At 45.3% G+C, this 25,641-nt stretch overlaps 1 protein-coding gene across 1 annotated transcript; it reads right to left on the reverse strand.

Moving 5' to 3' along the window:
• Window positions 1-162: 162 nt before the first annotated feature.
• DNTT (DNA nucleotidylexotransferase) lies at window positions 163-24,700 on the reverse strand. The gene is made up of 11 exons (XM_070431864.1): window positions 24,498-24,700; window positions 15,504-15,678; window positions 14,304-14,432; window positions 12,945-13,115; window positions 11,563-11,634; window positions 10,052-10,175; window positions 6,716-6,848; window positions 5,580-5,688; window positions 4,434-4,679; window positions 2,123-2,206; window positions 163-249 (listed from the first exon to the last, which is right to left on the reverse strand). The coding sequence occupies exons 1-11, from the start codon at window positions 24,698-24,700 to the stop codon at window positions 163-165; spliced, it is 1,533 nt and encodes a 510-aa protein (XP_070287965.1).
• Window positions 24,701-25,641: the final 941 nt, after the last annotated feature.

The following is a 25,641-nucleotide window of genomic DNA, read 5'->3' on the forward strand; positions in this document are numbered from 1 at the left end:
CAGGTGATGCCTTATCATGTTTCCAAAACTATTTACTGCTGGAAACAATCTGCATTTCAGTGAGACTTAAAAACCCCCAACTTTCCTAAGGCACCGTTAACTATAATATGAAGCATATTTATTTAACCTGAAACTTTTTTTTTAAAATGTCAACAAAATTTTCTAGGCATTTCTTTCCCATGGATCAATGTAATCCAGTCCCAGGTGTGCAAAAATGTCTTCTTCACTTTCTGCTTCGAGAAATATCCTCTGAAAGCATAACAAGAAATATGGGCATTCAGATATGTTTGTTCAGCATCACAGTGCTAACACAGAGCAAGTGTTACTTGTAAAACTATCTTGACAAAATGAATTATTGCCAAAAAAACAGAATCCCCTGCTTCAGAGCATTAAAAGTCGTTTTAACTGAATTCTATAATTTTTATATTTTCCCAGGACAAAACATGGCACTTAACAAATTAAGGTAAAATATGACAGCCTCATATATTCAGTTAAAGGCACTTGGTATTTTTCCTGTGGTTCTTAACCACAGTTGTTCATTGAAACCACCTGAAGACGTTTTAAAAAAAAATATTGAAACTTGAGCTCAGTCTAATGAAATCAGAATGTCAGAAGAGTTCTTGCAATCAATCTATTTAAAACTTCTGGGTAATTCTAATGTGCAGCTGGAACTCAGTACTGTTGCTATAGGTAACGAGGAGTGACAAGAATTGGGTACTCCTATGTGTTGTGTTCTCCTCCTGGCCCTCCACACCTGCCCTTACCCCCACCAGGCTTCCACTCTTGTTCTCTTTAAGACGAAACACCACTTCTCCTCCATCCCATAGTGTTGGGTACATAGGAGACACTCGATTATGTTGAACTATTTATTATATGTCAATTTGCAAGTGTTCCTAAATAGGGTTACGTGAATCTGCCTCCACGCACACGCTCAACATCCTGCCAGCATCCGTGGCCCTCTCTTCTGACAAGAGCACCTTGATTTTTCTCTGGGAACGCCCCGCCCCCCACTCTCAGTCCATGAAGATCGGGTGGGGCTGAGCTCACCTCCAAAAAGGGACACACAATCCAAGTCTGGCCAATCAGAGCCACCGTAACGGATTCAGGATGGGCACGGGGCCCAGGCCTGGCCGAGGAGCATCAGCTCAGGCTCTTGCTGGAACTACTAGGTAAGAGGCTCTTCTCTGTTGGGGTGGCTAAGCTGGAAGGATGGGACTCATGGGAAAACCCTGCCTAAGAATGAAACCAGCACTGAGGGAAACCTGTGTGAGCGCCTGGATGCAGCCACACCTGAAGTCAATATCACCCGGATGCTGCAGTATTTAAGCCAAATTCCTCTTTTGTGCCCAGGCGGTTTTAGGTTGGGTTCCTGACACTTGCAACGAAGAAAGCTCTAACTAAACACACCTTATTTAGACTATAAACTAGAGGGCAAACACGATTACTTTCAGTTATTTTATGTCTCCTTTCCTCTCAGAGCTTAGTTTAGTGTCCTTGACCACTGTACGAACAGTAGACCTCAGCACTTGTGGACTAACAGTTGGACATTTTTTTTAACTCTTTATAACTGGTATAGTAATTTATCATTTTGCTGCTGCGTGAGTTTGAATTGTGACATTGCCAGGCTAGCATGCCAAATGAGTAACGTGGCTGCTGAGTGAGCCTAACTGACCACTCGGCAACCTCTCAGGGCAGCTCTGACGCTTCCCTTCTTGCAGTCGACTCTCATTAAGGACCTAAGGGGTCACTCACAATGCTACTGCCCACTGCATTTGAGGAGTGCTTGAGTGGTATTTGTGATCTTTGGTTTTCTTTGGAGTTACTCGTCACAAACACCAAGGATATACTAAACTCAATGAATACTCACTGCTGGACTGGTTCTGGGGAACCCATGAGCTCATCATCTTTGAGCCCAGGGCCCCTGAGGTGCATTCTGGGCCAGGTGGGAGGCTGTGCTCCCATTAGGATCTTCCCAGCTGCCCTCAGCTATGGTCTGTGGGAGCGGGACACTCTGGGCAAAGGAAACGGAAACTGGACACTCAAATCAGTTCAGGAAAAGTGCTCAGGGAGCCAGCCTTTGGGAGAAGGGTCAAAGTCGCCCATCTCAGGGAATCAGCTCTACCTTGGTCTTGTCGTACAGAGCATGGTTATCCAGCATCATCTTCCGCTCGTGTGTGGCATAGCGCCGGAGGTCTCTCTCAAATTGCTGGACAAGAGATAAATAAAATAAGTTACTATCAAGTCTAGACTGTCTTCAGTATCATGCATTTAGAGGCATCTATATCCCTAGAATGAAATATCTATCTCAACACTAAACGTTCCATGAAATGGAATTAAACTCTGCTAAACATTCTCAAAGCGATTTTCTCCCCCAGCCCAAAGCTCTGCTATGACAGAGCGCTGTGCTCACGTGTTCGCACTAGAATGTAAGCTCTGTGGAAACAGGAACTCAATTTCTTTTGTTCTTAACCATATTCCTCGTCAAATATGCCTGGTACATCGATGTACGGCAAATGTTTGCTGAATGAACAAATGGATATTGTGAGGATTGTGTACAGAATAATATCTGGTTCAGAGTAAATGCTGGCTAAGTAATTTGGGGGGACTGTTGTTTTTGTTTTTTAATTTGGACTATTAGATTTCCAAAAGGGAAGGAGGAATTAGGAGACCCAGGTTCCAGCCTGGATTTTGTCCCTGTCTGGCTGTACATCTCTTGACAAGTCACCCAGCCTCTCTGAATCTTGCTTGCTCAAACAGGATGGTGGAAGAAGTGCATGAGGAAGGTCCCCTCTGGTTCTAACATCCTCTCATATGAGATTCTGTAAAGCTGATGGTCTGAGCCACCTGCCCCAGAGCAGCATCTCCTATGATCAGGGGTGGACTCTGAAGTCACAGGGAGCAAAACCTGAAGCCTAAACTAGCGGACAGGAACGACTTGGAATAGGAGGACAATCAATGACATTTTCATTGAAATTAATTTTTCTGAGAAGCATAAATCTAGAAATACTGTTCTTTCCTGTGGGAATCGGGTGAAAGTAGGGATAATTGCGCCCTCTAGTGGCGAAGCATGCTTTTTTATTACAGGAAAGCAGGTTGAAGCTGGGAACTGCTCTGCTAGCCCACCACTTGGGTGTGTGAGAAGACAGACTTTCCAAGCAGGAAGCCTTTATAATGCAGCAGAGGGGAAGCCAGGATTGTGGGGAAAGTGGGTTGAAGCAGATTCTGGGTGCTGTAGCTGCTGGTCAGCACAGAGCCTCCTCCCAGCCCTGGGTCACTCTCCTGCTGTCTCCCACGCTTAGAATAGTGGCTGCTCACACTGAGGGGAAGTCTGGAGATGAGGGGATAATGGGGTCGCTGAGAGGCTGCCCTGACTCCCCAGCTCTGGGTGGTGAGAGGTTCCTGGACTTCTGTGCTGAAATGTCAGGAGCATTTTCCCACACACTGTTAGGGATTATGATGATGGCTGTCATTTGGAGAGTATTAATGTTTACTTAACAAATATTTGTTGATCATCTATTATGTGGCAGGTGTGTTCTGGGTCTTTGGAATAATTCCAGCCCCAAAGCACAGACACCTGACATTTAACTCAAGGTTGAGGGCAATTCATTTGTGTCATGTCATGTCATTCATCTTCCATATAAAAACCTCCAAGGACTCGTTTCTCTGAGGAACAGCCAGCTGCTTTGGGACACGGGTGAAACAGTGTGTGTGTGTGTGGGGGGGGGGGGGGGGGCGGGGGGGAGAGGGGCGGGCAAGGGGGAGGAGGACTGAGTTCAGAGTGTGGAGCACGTGCTAACGAGCCTCCAATCAGGGGCTCCATCTCTGTGACTATAAAATGCCTGGAGCGGAGAGCTGCCGCCTGGCCAGCCTGACCAGGTGCCCGGGGTGTGCCGAGGGCTTTGCCAGCTTCATCTCACCGAATCCTGTGAGCCAGGGAGGTAGCTGAGGTCATCGCCCTCACTTTCCTGATGGGAAAACTAAGACTTACAGGACATCGGGAGCCTGTCCTACATCGCCCAGCTGCTAGGGGGCAGTGCAGAGTCGTGTGACCGGGTCTGGGGAGGCCAAGCCTGTGCTCTTAGCCACCATGCTGCTGTCTGCCTCAGTGGCTCTCACACTTCACCTGCATTGGAATCACCTGGGGAGCTTTTTCAACTACGAATTGCTGGGCTCCATCCCCAGAGTTTCGGATTCAGTAGGTCTGGGTGGGGCGGAGAATTTTCATGTCTCACCCGTTCCCAGGTAAGGCTGATGCTGCCGGTTGAGAGACCACACTTTGAGAATAACCTCCAAATCCATCTGTCTCGCTTGACCACGTGCAGGTGGAATGCCGGGTGTAGAGCTTCCTGGGCACTGACCCTTCCTGTCACCCCGCCCCCACAGCCACTGTCCCTGCTCTCGGCCACGGTCCCGAGGACCCAGGCAGTGCTTACCCGGGAGCCGGTCCAGCCCAGCAGAGCGAAGGCCCGGCGCTCGTAGGGGCACATGACCAGGTCCACACGGATGGCCTTCCAGGTTTTTCCTTCCTGCTGGCTGGACTTGCCACCGTCTACTCTCTGATGGTGCAATTTTAAAATCAGGAAGCATTTTTGGAAGTGATCTAAAGCATCCACCTTCCTGCTAGGCAACTTGAACTTTTCAAATGTTGACTCTACAAGGTCATAGTATAAAAGTAATCCCTGCAAACAAATGGAAAGACATAAATCAGGAAGAGTCCCCGTTGGACAGGGTCCCCGGTTTTACACCAGGCTCTTTTAATATTTTTATTTATTATCTTTTAATTTTCATTTTTGTATTGTTTTCAGAGAGAAGAGGAGAGGGAGAGAGAGAGAGGAACATCAGTGTGAGAGGGACATCCATCGGCTGCCTCCTCCACACCCCCTACTGGGCATGTGCCCTGACTGGGAATCAAACCGTGACCTGGTTCATAGGTGGATGCTCAACCACTGAGCCATGCTGGCTGGGTGGCACCAGGTTCTTAAAAAAAAGTTCCTATTGATTTTTTTAGGGAGAGAGAATAGGAACATGTATGCCCGCTACTAGGGGTGGAGCCTGCAGCCTGATCAGGAACCAGTGATCTCCTGGTTCAAGGGTCCAGCTCAACCACACCAGCTGGGCTTATACCAGGCTGCTAATGGATGTTCTTAATGGACGCCTTGCGGATTCCAGCAGAAGGTGGGTGTGTTTTGTCCGGCGCTGTGAGCCCACCGGGCCACGCCCAGAGAGGAAGCCAGGGCGGGTGTATTATCCTCCCTCTGCAGCGGGGAATTTGGCAGTTGGAGAGGCCCAGCCAAGGCCGTTCACAGCAGAGCTGCCAGAGAATCTACCCCCCATTTCTGATCGCAGGCCAGTGCTCAGCAACTCGCCGTCCCCTTTAAGAGCCAACCGACCATGAACAAAGAAAACACAGGCGGTGTGTATGCGGTACCTCTCAGGGCATGGCATGCGGCATTGTACCAGCTGTTACAAATAATTGAGAATCGAATAGTCATTATAGATTGTGAGATAGTGTGCAAAATGCAATGGCATTAACGCGATGCTTGGGTGCCCAAACGTCTACTTTTGACCTTTCTTCTTACCTTCCTTTCCCATAAGTTTATCACTTTAGGTAAAAGCTGTTGTTCTTCTTCCTCTGTTGATCCTGGGCTGGTAATTAAAAAATCTACGTCATGCCCAATCTTCTTACCCCTGATTAAAAATAACCAGTAGAAAATGGAAGTTAGATTTTTAGCTCTCAGTCTTTAACAGTCTTTGTTTTTATGCCTTATGCTTAAGGTTTGCAACACAAAATGGTCCTGACATTTGTTTAAACAAAATATCCTGGGTTACACCACCCCACGCCTTGCAAGATAAATTTATGACACAAAAAATTTAAAAAATCATACATGTATATGATCATGTATGTGTGGGTAAAAATGACAAGGAAGATTATTTCTTCTGCACACTCACACGTGCAGTGCACCCCCCTGCACCCCCCACCCCATACATACAGACAAGCATGGTAACAGTAAACTAAGAACTATATTTGCTTAATATAAAATGGGGCTCTTAGGATTATGACATAGATTAAGGGCTCAGCTTGCCAGGATGGCCAGCAGCACCATGTAAGATAGCCAAAGAGAGAGTCGGGGGAGGGTGTGAGGGGGAAGGAATCTCTTTCTGAAAATGGAGGCTTTTTCCTGCACACACCTCTGTGGAGAGTTCATTCATTCATTCATTCATTGGCTCAACCAATATTTTTGAATGCCTACTTTGTGCCAGGCACCATGCACTGGTTCTCGCCAAGCACTAAGTTCTAAAATCTTAGTGGGAAAAGCACGAAAACAAACAAACTAGTTGGCAGCTCTCCAGGAAGCACTGAGAAGGGGTGCCTCGCCCAGCATAGGGAGGAAGGATTCAGGGAAGGCTTTCTGGAGGGGGTGGCATTTGAATTGAATCTTAAAGGATGAGAAGACATCAGTCAGGTGACTTGAGGAAAGCCAGGACAAACAGAAGACCCAGCTGAGCAAAGTCCCAGAGGAAAGAAACAGCCCTGTGTGTGCAGAGAATGACGAGCCATTTGGGGTTGCTGGGGTGGAACACGAGGTGTGGGAAACGAGGCTGCAGAGAGAGGCTGGGGCCACAGCACCAGAGATCTTTCGCGCCAGGTTCAGAAGCCTAGGGAGCCACTGACGGCGTTAGAGCAGGGGAAGCCAAAGCAGCCCTCGTTATTTACCTCCGGAACCCTCCTGTCACGGTGACGAAGGCATCCGGGAGAAATGCCCAGACGGCCTCTTTAACCAGCACGCCCACAGCCTCTGCTTCGGCCTTGGTCACACAGCTGACCAGGTCTTCATAATAGAGGAATCCTGAGAGGCCATTGGACAGGTCAATGGAGAGAGTGACACGTCTCGTGTGAAATGACCAGCCCTCCAAGGGAAGGGGTTCTGCTCCACGTACAGCTAACGTGGCTACCGGCATGTTATTTGTCCTCTCGGCTGTGAATTTTTCATGGTAACAATGGCTCTTTGCTTTCTAACTGAGAGGCCCACAATTTCCTAAGAAAGAAACAGTCTTGCGTATCCCTGTGGAAACCAAGAGGTTCAAATCCGACTTCCTATTGAAGAACCAGCCCCCTTCATCAGTAAGCCACACCCTATTATTAAAGAAGACAATGCATAAAGGTTTGGGGTAGGAAGGTTCAGGGTTGGAAGGTGATAGATGAAATAAAGTTAAAGTCAAGAGTAGGAAGAGGGTAGGTGTGCATCTAACGTGCAAAGCGTCTTTGGTGGTTGGCTTGTTGCTTCTTTGTCTGACCACCATGAAGAAATGAAAGCTCAGACAGGACTGTTCGGATGAAGAGTTGTTGTAATGACTTGATTATTCCCACAGACCCATAAGGGGGCTGTGAGGCGGATGAGTAACGGAGAGGGAAGCCTTACCTCCAAGATGTGAGATGAAGCATTGGAGGAGAGGTGAGCAGAGGTGCGGGGGAGACTTACAGATCCTGAGGGACAATGAATTATCCTTCAATACAAGGCTCTGTTCTCTTATCTAGGTCCAAGCGGGAGACCTTCCAACTCTGCTTACGTCTCTCTAACAGTGGGAGGCTTTGATACCTCCAGGGGCAGCCCAATTCTTGATTGCAAAGTCTGTTTCAGGAATTCTCCCCGCTCCCCCCAGTTTTATTGAAGTATAATTGACAAATAAAAATCTGTGTATATATTTAAGGTTTCCAATGTGATGTTTTGATAATTACCACAGTCAAGCTAATTAGCACACAATGGAAATGGATAAGTAAGTTATGATACCAAGGCAGAAAAATTACTAAGAGGGTAGATCTCCTGTTAAGTGCTCTTACCGCAATAAAAATCAACTTAATAAAATTAAATACATAATTTATTAATGTGAAAAAATAAAAAGCAATGTTCCATTAGACTTTTTATACAAAATATTTCATCATGGCTGATATTCAAACTGCAACTCACTTGGTATCCATAAAATTCCTGTGTGCATTCAGGATGTACACACACCGAAAGTCATGATTGACAACAATTTTTTTAAGGACATGTGCAGATATCAGGAATGAGCTTGGAGAGACTATAATAATTTGTTGACACCTGGGAAAGCAACTTTATTGGCTTTCTTGCTTTTCCTTTTGGTATGGTTGGGGAGGTTAGCTTATTACAAGGAACAATACACTGAGCAATGTTATATTTCAGACAGTGATTGTTCAAGGCCAAATATATATATTTTTATTGATTTCAGAGAGGAAGGGGGAGGGAGAGAGATAGAAACATCAATGATGAGAGAAAATAATTGATCAGCTGCCTCCTGCACGCCCTCTACTGGGGATAGAGCTGGAAACCTGGGCACGTGCCCTTGACCAGAATCGAACCCAGAGCCCAGAATTAAATACTGGGTCTTGTCTTCCCCTAGACCAGTGATGGCGAACCTATGACACGAGTGTCAGGGGTGACATATGAACTCATTTTCTTGGTTGATTTTTCTTTGTTAAATGGCATTTAAATATATAAAATAAATATCAAAAATATAAGCCTTTGTTTTACTATGGTTGCAAATATCAAAAAATTTCTCTATGTGACACGGCACTAAAGTTAAGTTAGGGTTTTTCAAAATGCTGACACGCCGAGCTCAAAAGGTTCTCCATCACTGCCCTAGACTCTAGGGCCTAGACCAGCGGTTCTCAACCTGTGGGTCGCGGCCCCTTTGGTGGTCGAACGACCCTTTCACAAGGGTCGCCTAAGACCATCCTGCATATCAGATATTTACATTACGATTCATAACAGTAGCAACATTACAGTTATGAAGTAGCAATGAAAATAATTTTATGGTTGGGTCACAACATGAGGAATGTATTTAAAGGGCCAGAAGGTTGAGAACCACTGCACCTAGACTCTTTTATTTCCTATGTGGCATCTTATAAAGCATATCAGCAATATCTCTGAGGTTAGCAACTTGATGAGAGATGAGCAGGAGTTTTGTATAGCTATGTTGATGTGAACCACCAAGATTTGATTTGTTTTCTTTCCCATTGCTTGCTTCTTTTCAACACTTTACCATAAGATAGCTGTTGTTTTTTTTTATTCCTAGTCTCATCTTGTAGAAGATCCCCTTACTTTTAAATCTTTAAAATGTTGGCAACTTCATCATTCTGTGTAACTCAGAAGCCACAGGGTCCACAATTGTGGATATGATGCCCTTTCAAATCCCAATTAAATTGTATTTCTATGTTAAAAGTAAACATTTAAAACATGTACAATTATTTTTTTTTTTGACCATGCATTGGAATTTCTTCATTTAAAAAAGGTTTAGCAGGACCTTCCCTAAATGGAAGTGACCAAGACACTTCCAGCCTCCAGGACGCCCACCAGGCTTTCAGGATGCCTGTGTCAGCACAGTCTTCTCTTCCCAGATTAACCAGTCTGGTTGGGTCAACCAGATCAACCCTACGTCTGGATTTCCACCATTTCCATTCTATGTCCTGGTGTTCTACAGTTTCTAAAACAGATCTAATTTGTGGCAGACAACAACTCTAGTTTGTTCAAATATCCTTTGCTTGTTAATCCTCCGTGTCAACCCTCACCGATACCTCTTACCCAACCAGGACCCAAAGGGTAGAAGGGACAGTTTAGTAAGAAGCAGATCAACAGAGCAACCTGGTTTGACATCTGGACATAAAGGAATGACAATCATTACATGAAGGGCGTATTTGCTCTGTGCCAGGCACAACACTAAGGACTTTGCCTGCATTATCTGATTTACTTCCCACTTACGTACCAATGTTACCTCCCTTTTATAGACGAAGTAACTTAAGCTCAGAGACTTTAACACTTCTGTAAGATCACACAGCTGGAGATTGCTGGAGCCTGGATTTGGATCCAGGGCTGTCTGATTCCAAAAGTCTTTGCTTTTAACCGCAGCAGGAAAAGAGGCCACAAAAGCACCTCAGCTCATGGGGATTAGAGTTGAGATGCAGCTGACTTAGAGCTCTACCTCCACCTGCCCAGCCCATGGTAACGACGGGAGGTTTTCAGGAGACATGGTTTACCTGCTTTCTGCATTCGTGTGAACTTCAGGGTTTTGTCCGACCTTATTTTACTCAGGGTCCTGAAACCCATCCTGAACCATTTCTCAGATGTCTTCAGTCCCACCCCGAATACAGAAGTAAAGAGCTGAAAGGGAAGGAGAAGCAGGCCTTCAGTTCTAAAATAGTCATAACAACGAATGATACTTTCCAAGGTCAAGGGATTAAGAAAAAGTGTAAGCAAATCTCTGACCCAGTTTCTCCTCATTATGACAAGTAAGTGGGTGATAGTAATTTTTTAGAGAAATTTTTGTTTCGGGGGAGTCCTCTCCTGATAAATGAAGTAGACACGAGGAGGCAGGTTCTTGCATCTGCATAGGGTTCCCCAGTAATTGGATCATGGCATGGCCTGCGCGGTCCACCTGTGACAACAGCTATCCCTGTCGGCATTTCCCTTTGCCAAGGGCCCCTCACACACTCATGCTCTGCAGATTTATCCTCACACTTTAAAGAGGGATGCGCATGCAGGTTGTATAAATTCTCCACCATCACACAGCTGGTAAGTGGCAGAGCCCGGGCTGAAACCGAGTCTGTCTGCCCTCCAAGCCCGGGCTCCTGCCCACAACCACCACCACATTTTGGGCCTGTGCATCCCTGCTGAACTGAAGGGATCGGCAGAAGTCTCTCAATTCCAAGGTGAGGAGCATTGGGAGGTAATAAAGCTGCTCCAAAGTAGACAAGGATGCAGGAAGGAGCTGGTCAACACAGGTTTGCTCTTTAAGAGCAGGTTTGTTCCGTCCCATGGTTGTCGTGTCCCTGTGGTATTTGTGCCCATGAGTGACAGACTCCTGGAGGGTGAGGTAATTTGTATCTCATCCTAGCGTGGCAATAAGCTCCAGCACCTATACTTATTTAGGCATCTGCTTCCTAGACCATTGGTATGGACTGAATTGCAGCTCCCGCCCCCAAAAAATCTATAATAATAATAGCGTAATATGCTAATTAGACTGGGTATCCTTCCAGATGACCTTCCGGATGAAGCCGGGACTGCAAGCCGGGACTGCGGCCTCGGGATCGAGGCCTACTCTTGCACGAATTTCGTGCATTGGGCCTCTAGTATATATATTCATATGCTGAAGTCCTACCCTCCAGTGTGATGGTATTTGGAGATGGGGCCTTTGGGAGGTGATTAGCTTTAGGTGAGGTCATGAGGGTAGAGCCATAGTGATGGGATTGGTGCCCTTATAAGAAGAGACACCAGAGAGCTTGTTCTCTCTCTATCTCATGTGAGGGCACACTGAGAAGGAAGCCACCTGCAAGCCAGGAAGAGAGTCCTAACCAGAACCCAACCATGCTGGCATTCTGATCTCAGAATTCCAGCCTCAGAACTGTGAGAAAAGAAATATTCGTTAGTTAAGCCACCCAGGCCATGGCATCTTGTTAGGGCAGCCCAGGCTGACTCATACAACCACCTAGAATGAGTAATAGGATTAACTGAAAAATCACTTTTTGCAAATATGTGTAAAATCACTTACTTTGAAGGACTGATATCGCTCATCATTTAACACAGCTTTAACTTCAGAACTTTCCCCATCTTCAATAATTTCCTGCATAGACATTTGGAAAATATTTTAAATTAGTGATGTTGGACAATCACAGTCTAAGATGCTGAAATCGCTTGACTTTTCATAAAATGCACACCCGTTGTGTGGAGGATGTTCCCCTAGCTTATCCAAAGAAAACAAGACTATTTCCCTATAATCTTGAAAATCCCAGGTCATATATTTCCAAGTGTCACTTTACAATCCTCAGGAACAAAGGTACAGAATGATTCGGGTCCAAATCTATGGAACACCTAACCAGAATATTCACCTACCAAAGGTGTCTACATATTTGTGATAATTTTCTTTTCAATGGATACAAACTTGCTGAAACAAAGATTTTTTTTATCTGAGTGGATTAGGTTCGGACCCATTGAAAGCCAACACGAAGTTCAAGCCTTTATGATGTCTGGCTCAGAGCCACCACCCTCCTCTAGATAGAGTTAGGGTTATTTATCTTGAATAATTGACCTTGCACTAGACTATACTGAAACATAGTCCTGGGTGACCGACCTGCCTTGCTGGGAATCCTTTCACATCTTTAAATAAATAGGCACCCACCCTTGGCTCTCTATCTAAAACTTATACAGAGATGCAGAATCAACTCCACTGCCCGTTACACCCATCACCATCGTAGAGGGTGACATCCCCTGATGGAACTGAGGCCCTTCACCCAGCCTGTGTCTGAAGTCAGACCATCCCCTGCTATTGAGCTTTGAAGTCACTTGAGTCTTTCACTGTGATCTGTACTAATAAAAGGGTAACATGCTAATTATACCAGATAGACCGGACGTCTTCTGAACAAAGCCACAGTGGCTGCGAGGGCTGAGGGCACGCTGGCAGTGGCGGCAGCAGCAGGGTGATGAGGGCAGCGCCTTCCCCTGATCAGCCCAGTCACCTCCCACAGTGGGGAGTGGGCCTAAGCTATCAGTAGGACATCCCCTGAGGGCTCCTGGACTGTGAGAGGGGGTAGGCTGGGCTGAGGGACCCCCCCCCCCCTGCACGATTTTTCGTGCACCAGGCCTCTAGTTAATAATACAGGAGAGTCCTTTTTTTCACTTAGCTGGCCCCACATAGCTCCAGCTGTCATATTATTGGTTATAGATTCTATCTATCTATCTATCTATCTATCTATCTATCTATCTATCATCTATCATCTATCTAATATATCTAGAGAAAGTAAATAAGTCATGAATATATCTACATAGTTGATAGGAAAATATTTTCTCTCTCTCTCTCTCTCTCTCTCTCTCTCTCTCTCTCCCTGCCTACCTACTTACCTGTTAGAGGTGTGACAAATCACATTTCACCCTTACCTCTATGATACTCTTCACTTTGTCCCCCAAGCAGGGAATTCCTTCTGTGTCCTTCATACTGATGATGGTGAATGGCAGCGACTTAAGTACAGAAGCCGCTCTCATGAATGCCAGACAGGAGCCTTCGTTTTCTCTAAACTCACAGTTTTCAGCCAGGATCTCAAAGGCATCCTGAAGAACAAAACCAGAGGAGTAAAACACGGTCTTGTTTCCCAGCCCCATGGTCACCTGCAAATGTCTCTTGCTCTCCTCCAAGTATCGGAACCCTGCCTGCCCTTTTCCCTCAAGGTCGGGATTGGGTCTTCAGTACCTTTGCACCCCTCTCCTGTTTGATAAGAAGACAGGCCTCAGAGTGTTGTGGAAGGAAAGTTTGAGTTCACTGCCATTAGACATTCAGAAATGATTTAACTGAAGCATGCTCTCATGCTCACGGCATCCTACCAGCCATTACTTGGAGTTACTGATCCTTCCTTCTTTGCTTGCTGACTTTCCCACCGGCCTGAGGCCAGGATTCTGCCTTGATCTCTGGGTATCCCCATCTCTTGGCTTGTATATAAAGCACAGTCAGCACTTGACACAGGCTGGCCGCATGACGGGTGTAACCACAGGTGGCACAGGCTCCGGGCCGGGGTCATCTGAGGTGGAGTATGTTTGCACTTCTGGCGGAGGAGGAAGCAGCTGCAGCTGTGTGGCATCGTGCACATGGTGCCCATTTCCTGGTCCTCCTCGCACAGAAGTCTTCTATTCACCGTAGTGCTGCATGCCTTACCCACCTGACAACTGACTCGACGCTGGAGGACAAGCAGTTGTGGGCTTGTTAGGCTCATTTGAACCGCAATTGCCAAACTTCAGGGCTGGATGGGGCTTTAGAGATAATCTAGCTACTTTCTAATTGAATGGAGAAGAAACTGGGGCTCAGAGAGAGGAATTGACCTCCCCGAGCTAGTTAACATCAGAGAAGCGAGAAGCGCTTTCGGTTTCCCAGCACAGGCTGTTAGTGCAGTATTGCTATTTCTATGTAATTTGCTCTTACTTTGTTTTGGACTAATCACCGTATTTGCTTTTTCAGAATATTTGCCTTTGACAAGTGTGGTGCCCAATAAGGATGACTCTTAATAAATAGTAATCTACCATCTTTAAAGAGTATAATCTAAATAGATTTGTCCATTTCCGTGATAGAAGTAGGTCCATTCTTGATAGAAAGAAAACCAGAGATTAGGGTGTGTGTGTGGGTGGGGGAGGGGGTGGTGGTGAGTGTGGGAAAAACTTTCCTAGCTTTTCAGAAGAATTCACAATTTGTAGACTCATGGGAAGGACCTGCAGGCCTCATCGGCCCTGGGTGCTGTGAAGCCCGGTTACCGTGAATATGTGGTTACGGTTGTTTAAAGTGGTTCTTCTCTGACACGCGTATGGAGAGATCTTTCTTCCAGCAAGTGGTGGAGTCTCCTGGGGCTCTGGGTTGGGGCCACCCGAATAGTCTCTTCTCACCTAAACAATTGCATGAGCATTCATGTTTAATGACAATCAAGAGTAATAATTATTGCCCTAACCGGTTTGGCTCCCTGGATAGAGAGCGTTGGCCTGCAGACTGAAGGGTCCCAGGTTCGATTCCGGTCAAGGGCATGTACCTTGGTTGTGGGCACATCCCCAGTAGGGGGTGTGCAGGAGGCAGCTGATCGATGTTTCTCTCTCATCGATGTTTCTAACTCTCTGTCCCTCTCCCTTCCTCTCTGTAAAAAAGTCAATAAAATATATTTTTTTAAAAAAAGAGTAATAATCATAGACGTGCATGAAGAAAAAATTGGAAGCAGTTTGATGGCAATTATCTCTGGAAAGAGGATAAAATTTTAGGAGAGTCAAATTTTATATTATACAAATCTCTACTATTTGAATTTGTTATAATTAACATGCATTATTTTTCCAATCAGGAAAAAAAAAACATGAAAAAGGACCATCAGTGAAATACCATTTTCCTTTTCTTTTTTTTTAATAATTTTTTTTCTTTATTGATTAAGGTATTACATATGTGTCCTTATCTCCTCCCATTACCCCCCCATCCCCCCACTCATGCCCTCACCCCCCTGGTGTCTGTGTCCCATTTTCCTTTTCTATGAAAAGGAAACAAACCTTCTTCGTGAGGGTTCTAGCATGATGGTGAAGGATTTTGAATTGAGAGCTTAACTTTCTTAATCTTTTGCTTTATGAATGGCCATAGTAAGAAAAAAATAGAAACCCTCGACTTCTCTAGCTCCAGAACATCAAGGCTTCAATATTTTGAATTTGTGTGTGTACCTCTTCATAAAAATGGCTACCATTTAGTAAGGTCAGGCTTTGTGTTAGTGTTTTGCATGTATGTTATTCTAATCCTCAGACCCATCCTTTGAAGTGGGTGCTATTGCTATCCCCTACTATAGGGGAGCAAACTGAAGCCCAGAAAAGCTAAGTGACTTGCCCAAGGTCACACGGGGTGAGAGCAGAGAACCCAAGTCTGCTGATTCTGTAGCCCATGCTCCCAACCATCAAGCCACGGACAGTGGAAATCACAACCAGGACACTTACGACGAGCTGGTGTTGTCCTGTCGTCGCCACTGGCTTTCCTGCGCTCATACATTCTATCAGCCAGGAGACGTCGAGGAGTTCTGGCTGTGAGCTGGCTCTTACCTTCTGCACCTGAAGCCACTCCAGGACATCGGAACCTGAGTTGTTTTCTGCCACAATGTGGGTGACAGAATCACTGCAGAAGGCAAGACAAATCACCAGCTGTGGGGACTTCCAGAATCAGAAGCTCTCCTCTCTCCTCAAGGCCCTCAGAGCATCCCCGCCAAAGGACAGCAATAGAGATATAATAACACTTCCTAGGTAATGCCATTAGCCCACTGTCCCTGCTGCTGCCACATAGAACTCATATTTTGGTGTTTTATGTCCAATATCATATGAACTACAATAAGACTGCGAGACAAATAGAATTGTCCCAGAAAGCCTGAAAGGACAGTTGCCATAGTTACACACCAACATGGAGAAGCCACAGGGAGCCTGCCAGGCTCTCTGAGCCCTGGGCTTTGCCTCAACCCGGGACGGAGGAGCCCTGGGGCTCATCTTCCAAATCCATGCCCCTCACCATCCTCTCTTTCCACTCCTGCTCCACCACCACTGTCTCCTCACTGAGGACACAGCCCTGCTCTAGCAGAGACATCAGATGCCTGGAAAAGTCGGGGAAAGGGTGACAAAATAACATACAGGCATATACAGAAGATAAAGGCGAGAGAGAAGTACTCCAGAATATTAGAAAAAATAATAACCACATACTCACATGTACTAGTATACAGTTGTCCCTCGGTATCCACAGAGGATTGGTTCCAAGACCCCCATGGATACCAAAATCCTTGGATGCTCTAGTCCCTTACATTAAACGGGATAGTATTTGCATATAACCTATGCACACCCTCTCATGTATTTTAAACCAACTTTAGATTACCTATAGCACCTATACAATGTAAGTGCTATGTGAATAGTTAGTATACTGTATTGTTAAGGGATCAACTTCCAGGAATTTTGAAGTTATTTTCCATCTACGTTGGTTGAATCTGTGGATGGAGAACCAGTGGATACAAAGGTCCAACAGTATATGCTTACTTGATCCCCCCAAGAGTCTTAGGTGGTGGGCAGTATAATTTTAGATGAGAAAACCGAGGCTCACGGAGGCTACATGAAGCCAGAATTCAAACCCAGGTGTGCATGACTCAAGCAGTCTCTTAACGTTCTACTACTCTGTGGTTAGAGCCCTGGGTGAGGTTTTGTTTGGGTATTTTAATGTATTTTCTGTCATGAACCACCTATCATCATTTTTCTCCTTAGGAGGGAAAATATACATGAATGTCATTTTCAAGGACAGAAAGACCTGGGGTGGGGCTGAGGTGTATCTGCCTTGCCCTGGGCTTTCTTCTCACAATAAAAGGTGGCAGGCAGCCTCACAAGGCGGTCCCCAACTTCCCAAAGACCCCAAGGCACTGCCGAGATGGCTGCTCCTGAAATATCAGTGGATTCAGTTCCTTAAATGCACCCAGTCTCTTAGCCATGACTAACTAATGTGCTGGACTAGGTTTGGGAGGCCCTGAGCCAACCAAAGCCGTTATGAGATGGAATTTGTCCCTCAGCTCCCCGCAGGGCAAATGCGCAGGCTCTTCTGCAACTAGTGCTGAACTGAAACGTGCTCCTCGGTGCCCGTTATGATCTGCCTGGCTACAGTCTGGGTTATAACCAGGCCTGATGCCCAGCACATGGCCAAATTCATAGTAATGGTCAATAGGTAGACCATGGGTAGAATGAATAAATGAATTGATTCATCAATGGCTCCAAAGGAATATTTCTCTTTTTTTAAAGTTTTTTTTATTGATTTTTAGAGAGAGACGCGAGGGGAGCAGGTGAGAGAGAGAAACATCGATGTGAGAGCAAACCATCAATCTGCATACCCCCTACCACAGCGGTTCTCAACCTGTGGGTCATGACCCCTTTGGTGGTCGAATGACCCTTTCACAGGGGTCACCTAAGACCATCCTGCATATCAGATATTTACATTACGATTCATAACAGTAGCAACATTACAGTTATGAAGTAGCAACAAAAATAATTTTATGGTTGGGGGTCACCACAACATGAGGAACTGTATTTAAAGGGCCAGAAGGTTGAGAACCACTGCCCTACCAGGATGGAACTTGAAACCTGGGCATGTGCCCTGACCAGGAACGAACCGGTGACTTTTCAGTGCATGGGATGACATCCAATCAACTGAGCCACACCGGTCAGGGCAGGAATGTTTCTTAAACTCTAGTGTTTATCCAAGACACCCAGAAAACTGGGTGAAAATTCAGATGCCGGGCCCTATTACCAGAGATTCCGATTCAGTAAATCTTACCTAGGGCCCAGGAACATGCATTTTTTACAAACTCCCTCCATGATTCTGATGTAGTTAGTCAGTCCTGGTTATCTATTGCTACGTACCAACTGTCCCAAAATGTAATGGCTTAACAAAGGTAATGATTTCATTATATCTGCAATTCTGTGGGTCAGGAATTCAGGCAGCTTGGCTGGTGATCCTTCTGTTTGGGGTGGTCCCCATGGAGCGATGTTCCAGATGTCAACCTGACACCTTTGAGTGGCCTCTCTCAGGGGCACTCAAACTCCTTGCAGGAGGTTCTGGGATCCAGGAGTAGTAGAAGCCACAGGGCCTTTTATGACTCTGCCTCCAAAGTGACATCATGTCACTCTATTGGTCGAAGCAGTCACAAGCCCTCCCAGATGCAAGGAAAGGGGAACAGCCCCTGCCTCTTCATGGGAGCGCCCATGTTTTACCCCACCCCCCACCCCAGCCCAAGAACTCCACTTTGAGAAACACATCTGTAAAGGAAGATCTTCTTTTAACTGGATGTTGTGCTCAATTACAGCAAAGCTTCCCAACACAGCACGCGTTTCTCTGCAGGTACATCAGGTAATTTTAGCAGGCACACCTGAACATTTAGAAGGCATATGTGTTTATTCATGTCTACATTTTAAAGTTATACCTACCAGGCACGGTTTAATGGGTTTCATAGTTTTTATATTATACCTTAACAGTGATGGCGAACCTTTTGAGCTCGGAGTGCCAGCATTTTGAAAAACCCTAACTTAACTCGGGTGCCGTGTCACATATAGAAATTTTTTGATATTTGCAACCATAGTAAAACAAAGACTTATATTTCTGATATTTATTTTATATATTTAAATGCCATTTAACAAAGAAAAATCAACCAAAAAAATGAGTTCACGTGTCAGAGGTGTCAGACGCAGGGGTGGGCAAACTTTTTGACTCGAGGGCCACAATGGGTTCTTAAACTGGACCGGAGGGCCGGAACAAAAGCATGGATGGAGTGTTTGTGTGAACTAATATAAATTCAAAGTAAACATCATTACATAAAAGGGTACGGTCTTTTTTTTTTTTTTTAGTTTTATTCATTTCAAACGGGCCGGATCCGGCCCGCGGGTGGTAGTTTGCCCACGGCTGTGTCAGAGGTTTGCCATCACTGCCTTAGGACAACGCTAAAGTATGTTTAACAATTCAGTTTAGGAACAATGAAAGGAAACCCATTACGAGTGTAAAAACACATGTGGTAAGAGATATGAGAGCCCCAATGTGGCCCTCAGATGTCTGGAAAGGCCTGAGTTGTGGAATTAACTCACAAATCTTAGTTCTGAATTTTTTTTCTCTGGTATCTGTATCCTGGCTCTTACTGTCATTCTTTTTCTAGTTGGTCCTGCCTCTCAGTATAATTAGAAAAACTCTCCATGAAGAAAGAGGCAGCATCCCTTTTGCCTGGAGACAGACACCCAATCTGACATCCCCAGTTTTCATGGGCGGTCACCTGCTTTTATCTTTGTCTTTAAAACGGTTTTCTTTCCCTGGAAAGGTCATTCCTGATCCTTCCCATCTGATATAGGACTTGGGTTTTTTTAAGCAATGCCTTTAAATAGTAATTTACAGTTAAGCTGAGCTGTTTACAGTTTAAAAACAGCCAATTCCACTTGGCAACTGATCTGCTCCCGAATCCCTGAAACAGGAAAATCGAAGCAGTAAAGACAGGCTTCTATTTCCAGCCCTGATAGGCTTAAAACTGAGAGGGTCTTGCCTTGACTTTCTGGCCCATCTGAAATGGTATGGTGAGCATTTTCATTAATTTAAATTCCACAAATTTTGAAATACAAAGCAATTTGGACCAGAGCTGGACTAGAGTTTACATAGCATGCTCCTGAATTTATAAAAATAAAGTATCAATTCGCTGCTTACAAAAGTAATACTGGTGCATTGTAGAAAAAAAATTTAATTACAAAAATTAATCTTGGAAATCACAAGTTCCTCTGGCTGGTTCCATATTCACCAGATAAATCATTCTTTTGAGCAAGTATTTCCTGAAGCCTGCCATGTCTAAGAAAATTGTCAGAGGTCAGAGTGAGGTGTGTATGATGGCCCTGGTGACGCCCTTGCCCTTGGAGTCGAGGAAGGGTAACTGGATGAGATGAGGAGCAAAGCCAGTGGGAGGTCATGGATCGCCCATGCTCCAGGGAGGAAGTTCTCTCCTCTAAGAGGGCTTCCAGGGGTCGTAGGTCTTAGACATAGAGGGGCGTAGGGAGGAGAGGTTCAAGGTTAGGGGGGAAGTAAGAAAAAAATATAAAGAAAAATGTGTTTGGACACTGGGCCTGGAAGGGGCCTAGAGATGGACTAGTTCAACATCATATTTTCTAGAGCTGGTAGCATCTTTTTCATCTGGTGTTCAGTTTATTTGGCAATGACCTTGAATGTTTTTGTTTCAGACACCACAAATTTGAAGTGATAGGTCACTGTTAAAGATAAACAAAGCCGGACACTAGTGAGAGCTGCAAGGATAGATTTTATTTAGTAACTAGAGGCCCGGTGCATGAAATTCATGCACTCGGGGGGTGGGGGTGGGGGGTGGGGGGAAAGGGTCCCTCAGCCCAGCCTGCATCCTCTTGCAATCCACGAGCCCTTGGGGGATGTCCAACTGATGGTTTAGGCAGGCTCCCTGGGGGGTGGAGTGGGGAGGTGGGCCTAAGCCATCAGTCGGACATCCTTAGTGCTACCGCGGAGGTGGGAGAGGCTCCCTCCACTGCTGCTGTGCTCGCCAGCCGTGAGCCCCAGCTTCTGGCTGAGCGGCGCTCCCCTTGTGGGAGTGCACTGACCACCAGGGAGCAGCTCCTGTGTTGAGCGTCTACCCCCTGGTGGTCAGTGCACATCATAGCAACCAGTCATTCTGCTGTTCGGTCAATTTGCATATTAGCCTTTTATGATATAGGATAACTACTGCAATAGGGAAGAGGGTCCAGCATGAGGGCAGTTCAACTTCAAAGAAATGAGGCAGGAGACCTTTTAAAGATTGGGGTGTGTTAAGGGAAAGGCACTGAGGGGCACTAGGGGAGTTGGTCCATGTGGCCGGCCACCTGGATTTGCTACTTGGCGCTTATTCAGAGGAGAAACACATTTCTTGAATCATTATGACAGGAGGCATCAGTGTAAGTTAGAGCCTTTGCTTCCCATGGAGAATGAAATTGGGAGTTCAATTCTGAATGTTTGCCTTTCTAAGAGCTGACTCTCTGGTCACTGAAATGAATGGAAAGTGAAGGAATCAGGGAAGGAAAATGGAAGAAGAAGAAGAAGAAAAAAAAGAAGAAGAAGAAGGAGAAGGAGAAGGAGAAGGAGAAGGAGAAGGAGAAGGAGAAGGAGAAGGAGAAGGAGAAGGAGAAGAAGAAGAAGAAGAAGAAGAAGAAGAAGAAGAAGAAGAAGAAGAAGAAGAAGAGGAGGAGGAGGAGGAGGAGGAGGAGGAGGAGGAGGAGGAGGAGGAGGAGGAGGAGAAGGAGAAGGAGAAGGAGAAGGAGAAGGAGAAGGAGAAGGAGAAGGAGAAGGAGAGGAAGAAGAAGAAGAAGAAGAAGAAGAAGAAGAAGAAGAAGAAGAAGAAGAAGAAGAAGAAGAAGGGGAGGAGGAGGAGGAGGAGGAGGAGGAGAAGAAGGAGAAGGAGAAAGAGAAGGAGGAGGAGGAGAAGGAGAAGGATACTAATACATACTTGGAAACTATATTATGATCTCTTAATTCTAGACGATAACTAAGCTACAATCCCGACTCCCCTGTCTCGTCATAAACTCCTTGCTAGCAGGACTCATGTCTTCTAGTTTGCATGTCCAGGACCACACACATATTGTGCAGTGTGGGTATGAACAGAACCCTTTACTTGTGATGCCACGATGGTATGCCTTGCTTTTACTGAAGACAATGCCTTCCAAAGGTAGCCTTGTAGACAAGTTATGGAGGCAGGACGAAAGTGTCATCTGCTGGACTTCTACCGCTTGAACAGTGGAACCCAGCAAGTGTTAAACTGCCAGTGACACAACCCTGAAGAGCCATCTTTCCAGCCATAGCTCTTCCTTCTTCAACATGGAAGGGTATGTGCACATGTGCTGGGGAATATAACAGCTCCAGACAGTTCAGGGCATGCAGGTGCGCCATTTCTAAGCTGTGCTCAGGCCCAGGTAAAGGAAGAATCAGATTTTCCCTCAAATTTAATCCTCCTGGAAGCCAAAGAATGTGCTAGGAACTATGAAGGTTGTTTCCTATTTTCAGAACATCCCTTCTCCCCTTTAGCTCCTCCTTCTCAGAATCTTATTTACTAGAAAGAACAGGCATAGCCAGCCTTCACTATTGAGAAGCATCAAAATCAGCTTTTATTTTCATTTTTAAAATAGATGCATATTGTAAACAATTTGGAAAATGGAGAGTAAAAGCAGCCATAATTTCTCACTACTACTCCCTCCCCGCCCCCAAATAAGCACTTATAACATTTTGATTTCCTTCCTGTCTTTGTTCTACTTGTTTATATGACTTGACCTAGTTCATATTGTGGAGAAAGAACCCTCTCCTTAGGGTTTTGCTGTAAAGGTCAATGGATCCAGCTACCTAACAAGAAAACAATCACACTTTATAGTTGCATAACTTTTAATTTATCAAAGCGCATTGGCATCCAGCATCACCTCGGGTGGTGACATCAGACTAAACCATTTATCTGGAAACCAAGGTCAGAGAGCAGAGAGGGCATCTCACCTCACATGACGTGGCTGGGAAGCGTCAGGGCCAGAATTTGAGGTCTCTAGATTTCTTATCTAGAGCTTTCCCCCTGCAATGATGTCTATTGTCCTTTCCAGTGAGCGTGTGCGTGTCTCAGTACAGAAATTCCGTTTGCGAGCTAGGACTTCTACTTCCTGTGGTTTATTGTTGTGCCATAGAACACATTTGTATTTAATGTGTCTGCTGGGCTGCCAGCCTGGGAACTCTGCCACCATCGCACACACAGCAGCAGTTTGCTCACCATGCACCAGTTTCCTCTGTCGCCCGAGCAGCTGGGCTTGGCATCTGGGCACAGCGCTGCCTCTAGAGCTCTCTTGCCAGAAGAAACTTGCCTCCGTAATCTGCCCAAGTACCTGCCTCTGCCAACAGGTATGGTTTATAGCTGTGCCTGTGACTTCACTAGCCAGCTGCTGCTGGAAGTATGGACCATTCAACAGAGAGCTATCTATGTAAGTGCTACCTTGACCATCTGGCTCTCACCTCCCTGCCCGGCCCTCGCCAAATTTCTTTACCACAAAAAAGCGGTTCCGTATTTGCTAAGGCTTTTAATTTCTGAGTGGTTCTTTTTTTTCCAATTTCTTTTGAAAATATTGCCCCCTCTCTGCCTCTTTGCCTATGTCATCTTTCCCCTCCTCCCAACCCAATATTTTGGGTTAACATCACAAATGAGATAGGGGTTAAAGAGAAAAAAGAGTCAGAGAGGGACAAAGGAGCCCATATAAAGAGAAACCAGTCGGGAGAGAAGCCATGGAAGACTCAGGAATTTCTGCATGAGGCACTTTGATAAAAAATAAAATGTTTCTGTGACATGGTGTTTTCAGATGAATAATGGGTCTCGTGAAAATTACCACATCTGATTATCAACTTTTTACATATGTCTCTCAAGCAATTTGAAGCTGACATTTCTTCAGCACGAAAGGCTTGCCTGTTTTATTTTTAAACATCAAAGACTATTTTGTAAATGCAAATCTATTTTCACATAGAATTCTTATCGTTTTTCCTGAAGGAAAAAAAAAAATCGGTCAGTCTATTCCTTTGACCATCAAAGCCAGCCTGTTGTATTAATCATCATTCTTTATTCACTGCAAGGCCCCTGGTGGTTCTGTTTGGAACTATTTATGTCAAGGTTCTAATACCATTTATTTCTGGATTGTTTGTTTTCTCTTCCATCTATTTGAGATCAGTGAAGAGCTTACATAACAGTGAGGAAAGCAATAAGGCTAATTGCTGGGATGTGACTGGGTTTGTGAGTGAGCCAGTCAAGTAGGCCAATGGTTACTTCAATTGCCTTCTTGTCTCGGTTCTCTTGAGCGTTCCTATCACCCTCAGCTTCAGAGTTGTCCCTGAATCTTTAATGAAGATCCTTCTCTCTGCAAACCCCACTCACACCGTTCGTTGGAAAAGTAAGATCAAGGCCACATTGGGATGCCTACCTGAGCCAGCTATAGTCACTCATCCTAGCCTGTCACAGACACTGGTCACCTCAGCACAGCCAGATGTTTAGCTCAAGAGCCAGGCAGCCAAAGCATTCTTTTTGCCTCAAAGTAGCTGAAATTTTTTGATTGAACTCGGTGGTGTTTTGTTCAAACTGGTCAAGAATGAAATTGAGTGGCTTCAGCCTTGATTTTTCAACTAGGTTTCTGTTTATTGTCCTTAGATACCTCATCTCATAAAAGTCAAAGGCAAAAAAAAAAATTGTACCTTATTTTTGGGTGCTAATTATTTTCAATATAATTCTGTTCAGTCACCACTCATCTTACTTCCCCTAATTGGCTCAGATCTGTTCCTTGGTTTCATCACCTCATCCCTACATGGGAGGAAGCACGGGGTTCTTGGGTTTCAAAGGAGCTTTTCACAAAACTGACTCACAAATGAAATCAGTGGTGTCCTACCTGAGCTCATTCTCCACCCTGAATCCTTTCCTTCGAGCCAGCTCCATGAGGAAGGCTCTGCGGGTGGTTCCCATTTTCTTCTCCAAAATGAAGAGGACCAAATCTCGGAACTTGATGTCCTGAGGAGGAGAAGCCATCGAGGCACCCATCTGCCTGGGTCTCTTCTTCCGAGGGACCAAGTGGGCCATTTGCAGTGAGTCCATGGGAAGGCGGCTGCTGCTGCCCCAGCTGTGTCTGAAGGTGGTGTCTCCAGCAGTGAGGAGAGTCTACCCCTCCTTCAGAAGAGCTCTGATGTCATCTCACCAGCAGGCTCTGAAGCCAGGGCAAGGTTCCTGGGCCCTTCCCTGGTGATGTTCTTCCTGCTGAAGACTGATGGGAAATTTCTGCCTCGTTGTCCAATGTGGAGATCATAACAGAAACAGGAAATTAATGTTTGCTTTCCTATGCTATGTATAATCTCCTCAGATCTTATGAGAAAGGTAGGGAAGCATCATTTTCCCATTTTATTTATTTGTTTGTTTGTTTATGTGTCAAGGCCCCTCTTGTCTTTACTTTTTATTTCTTTTAATCTCCCAACTTGCTTGCATTCTCTTCCTTTCGTAGACAATCATTGCAATACATGGAGTTTCTAGAATTCACATGGCTGTTATAATACATTGTATGTGGCTGTTTGGAGTTTACATAAATGGCATTGTTATATTTCTCATTCTGCTGATCACTTATTTCACTCAAAACTATGTTTTCAGCCAGGCTAGTGTGGCTCAGTGGATTGAGCGTCGACCATGCACCAAGAGGTCACCAGTTCAATGACCAGTCAGGGCACATGCCTGGGTTGCAGACTCGATCCCCAGTAGGGGATGTGCAGGACACAGCTGATTGGTGTTCCTCTCACATTGATGTTTCTATCTCTCTCTCCCTCTCCCCTTCTCCCTGTCTCTCTGAAATCAATAAACACATATTAAAAACAAACAATGTTTTCAGATCCATCCATGTTGTTCTGTGTTCTAATCTATTGCTTATAATTGCTCCATAGTATTTCATGGTGGGCATTTTAGCTATGTTGATACATTTTATAAGTGGGGAAAAAACAAGATTCAGACAAGTTGCTCAAGATCGCAGAATAAGTGGCAGAACCAGATCTTGA

This window comes from Myotis yumanensis, unplaced genomic scaffold, assembly GCF_028538775.1.
Source record: "Myotis yumanensis isolate MYYU_CA2020_CCGP unplaced genomic scaffold, mMyoYum1.0.hap1 SCAF_13, whole genome shotgun sequence".
Lineage (NCBI taxonomy): Eukaryota > Metazoa > Chordata > Mammalia > Chiroptera > Vespertilionidae > Myotis > Myotis yumanensis.

Coding starts and splice junctions, on each gene's coding strand:
- DNTT (XM_070431864.1), bottom strand. CDS start 24,700: ATGGACTCACTGCAAATGGCCCACTTGGTCCCTCGGAAGAAGAGACCC. Junction 13,116..14,303: donor ACCGTAACCACATATTCACG/GTAACCGGGCTT, acceptor TTTGTTCTTCAG/GATGCCTTTGAGATCCTGGC. Junction 5,689..6,715: donor GTGACAGGAGGGTTCCGGAG/GTAAATAACGAG, acceptor ATTTTTAATCAG/GGGTAAGAAGATTGGGCATG.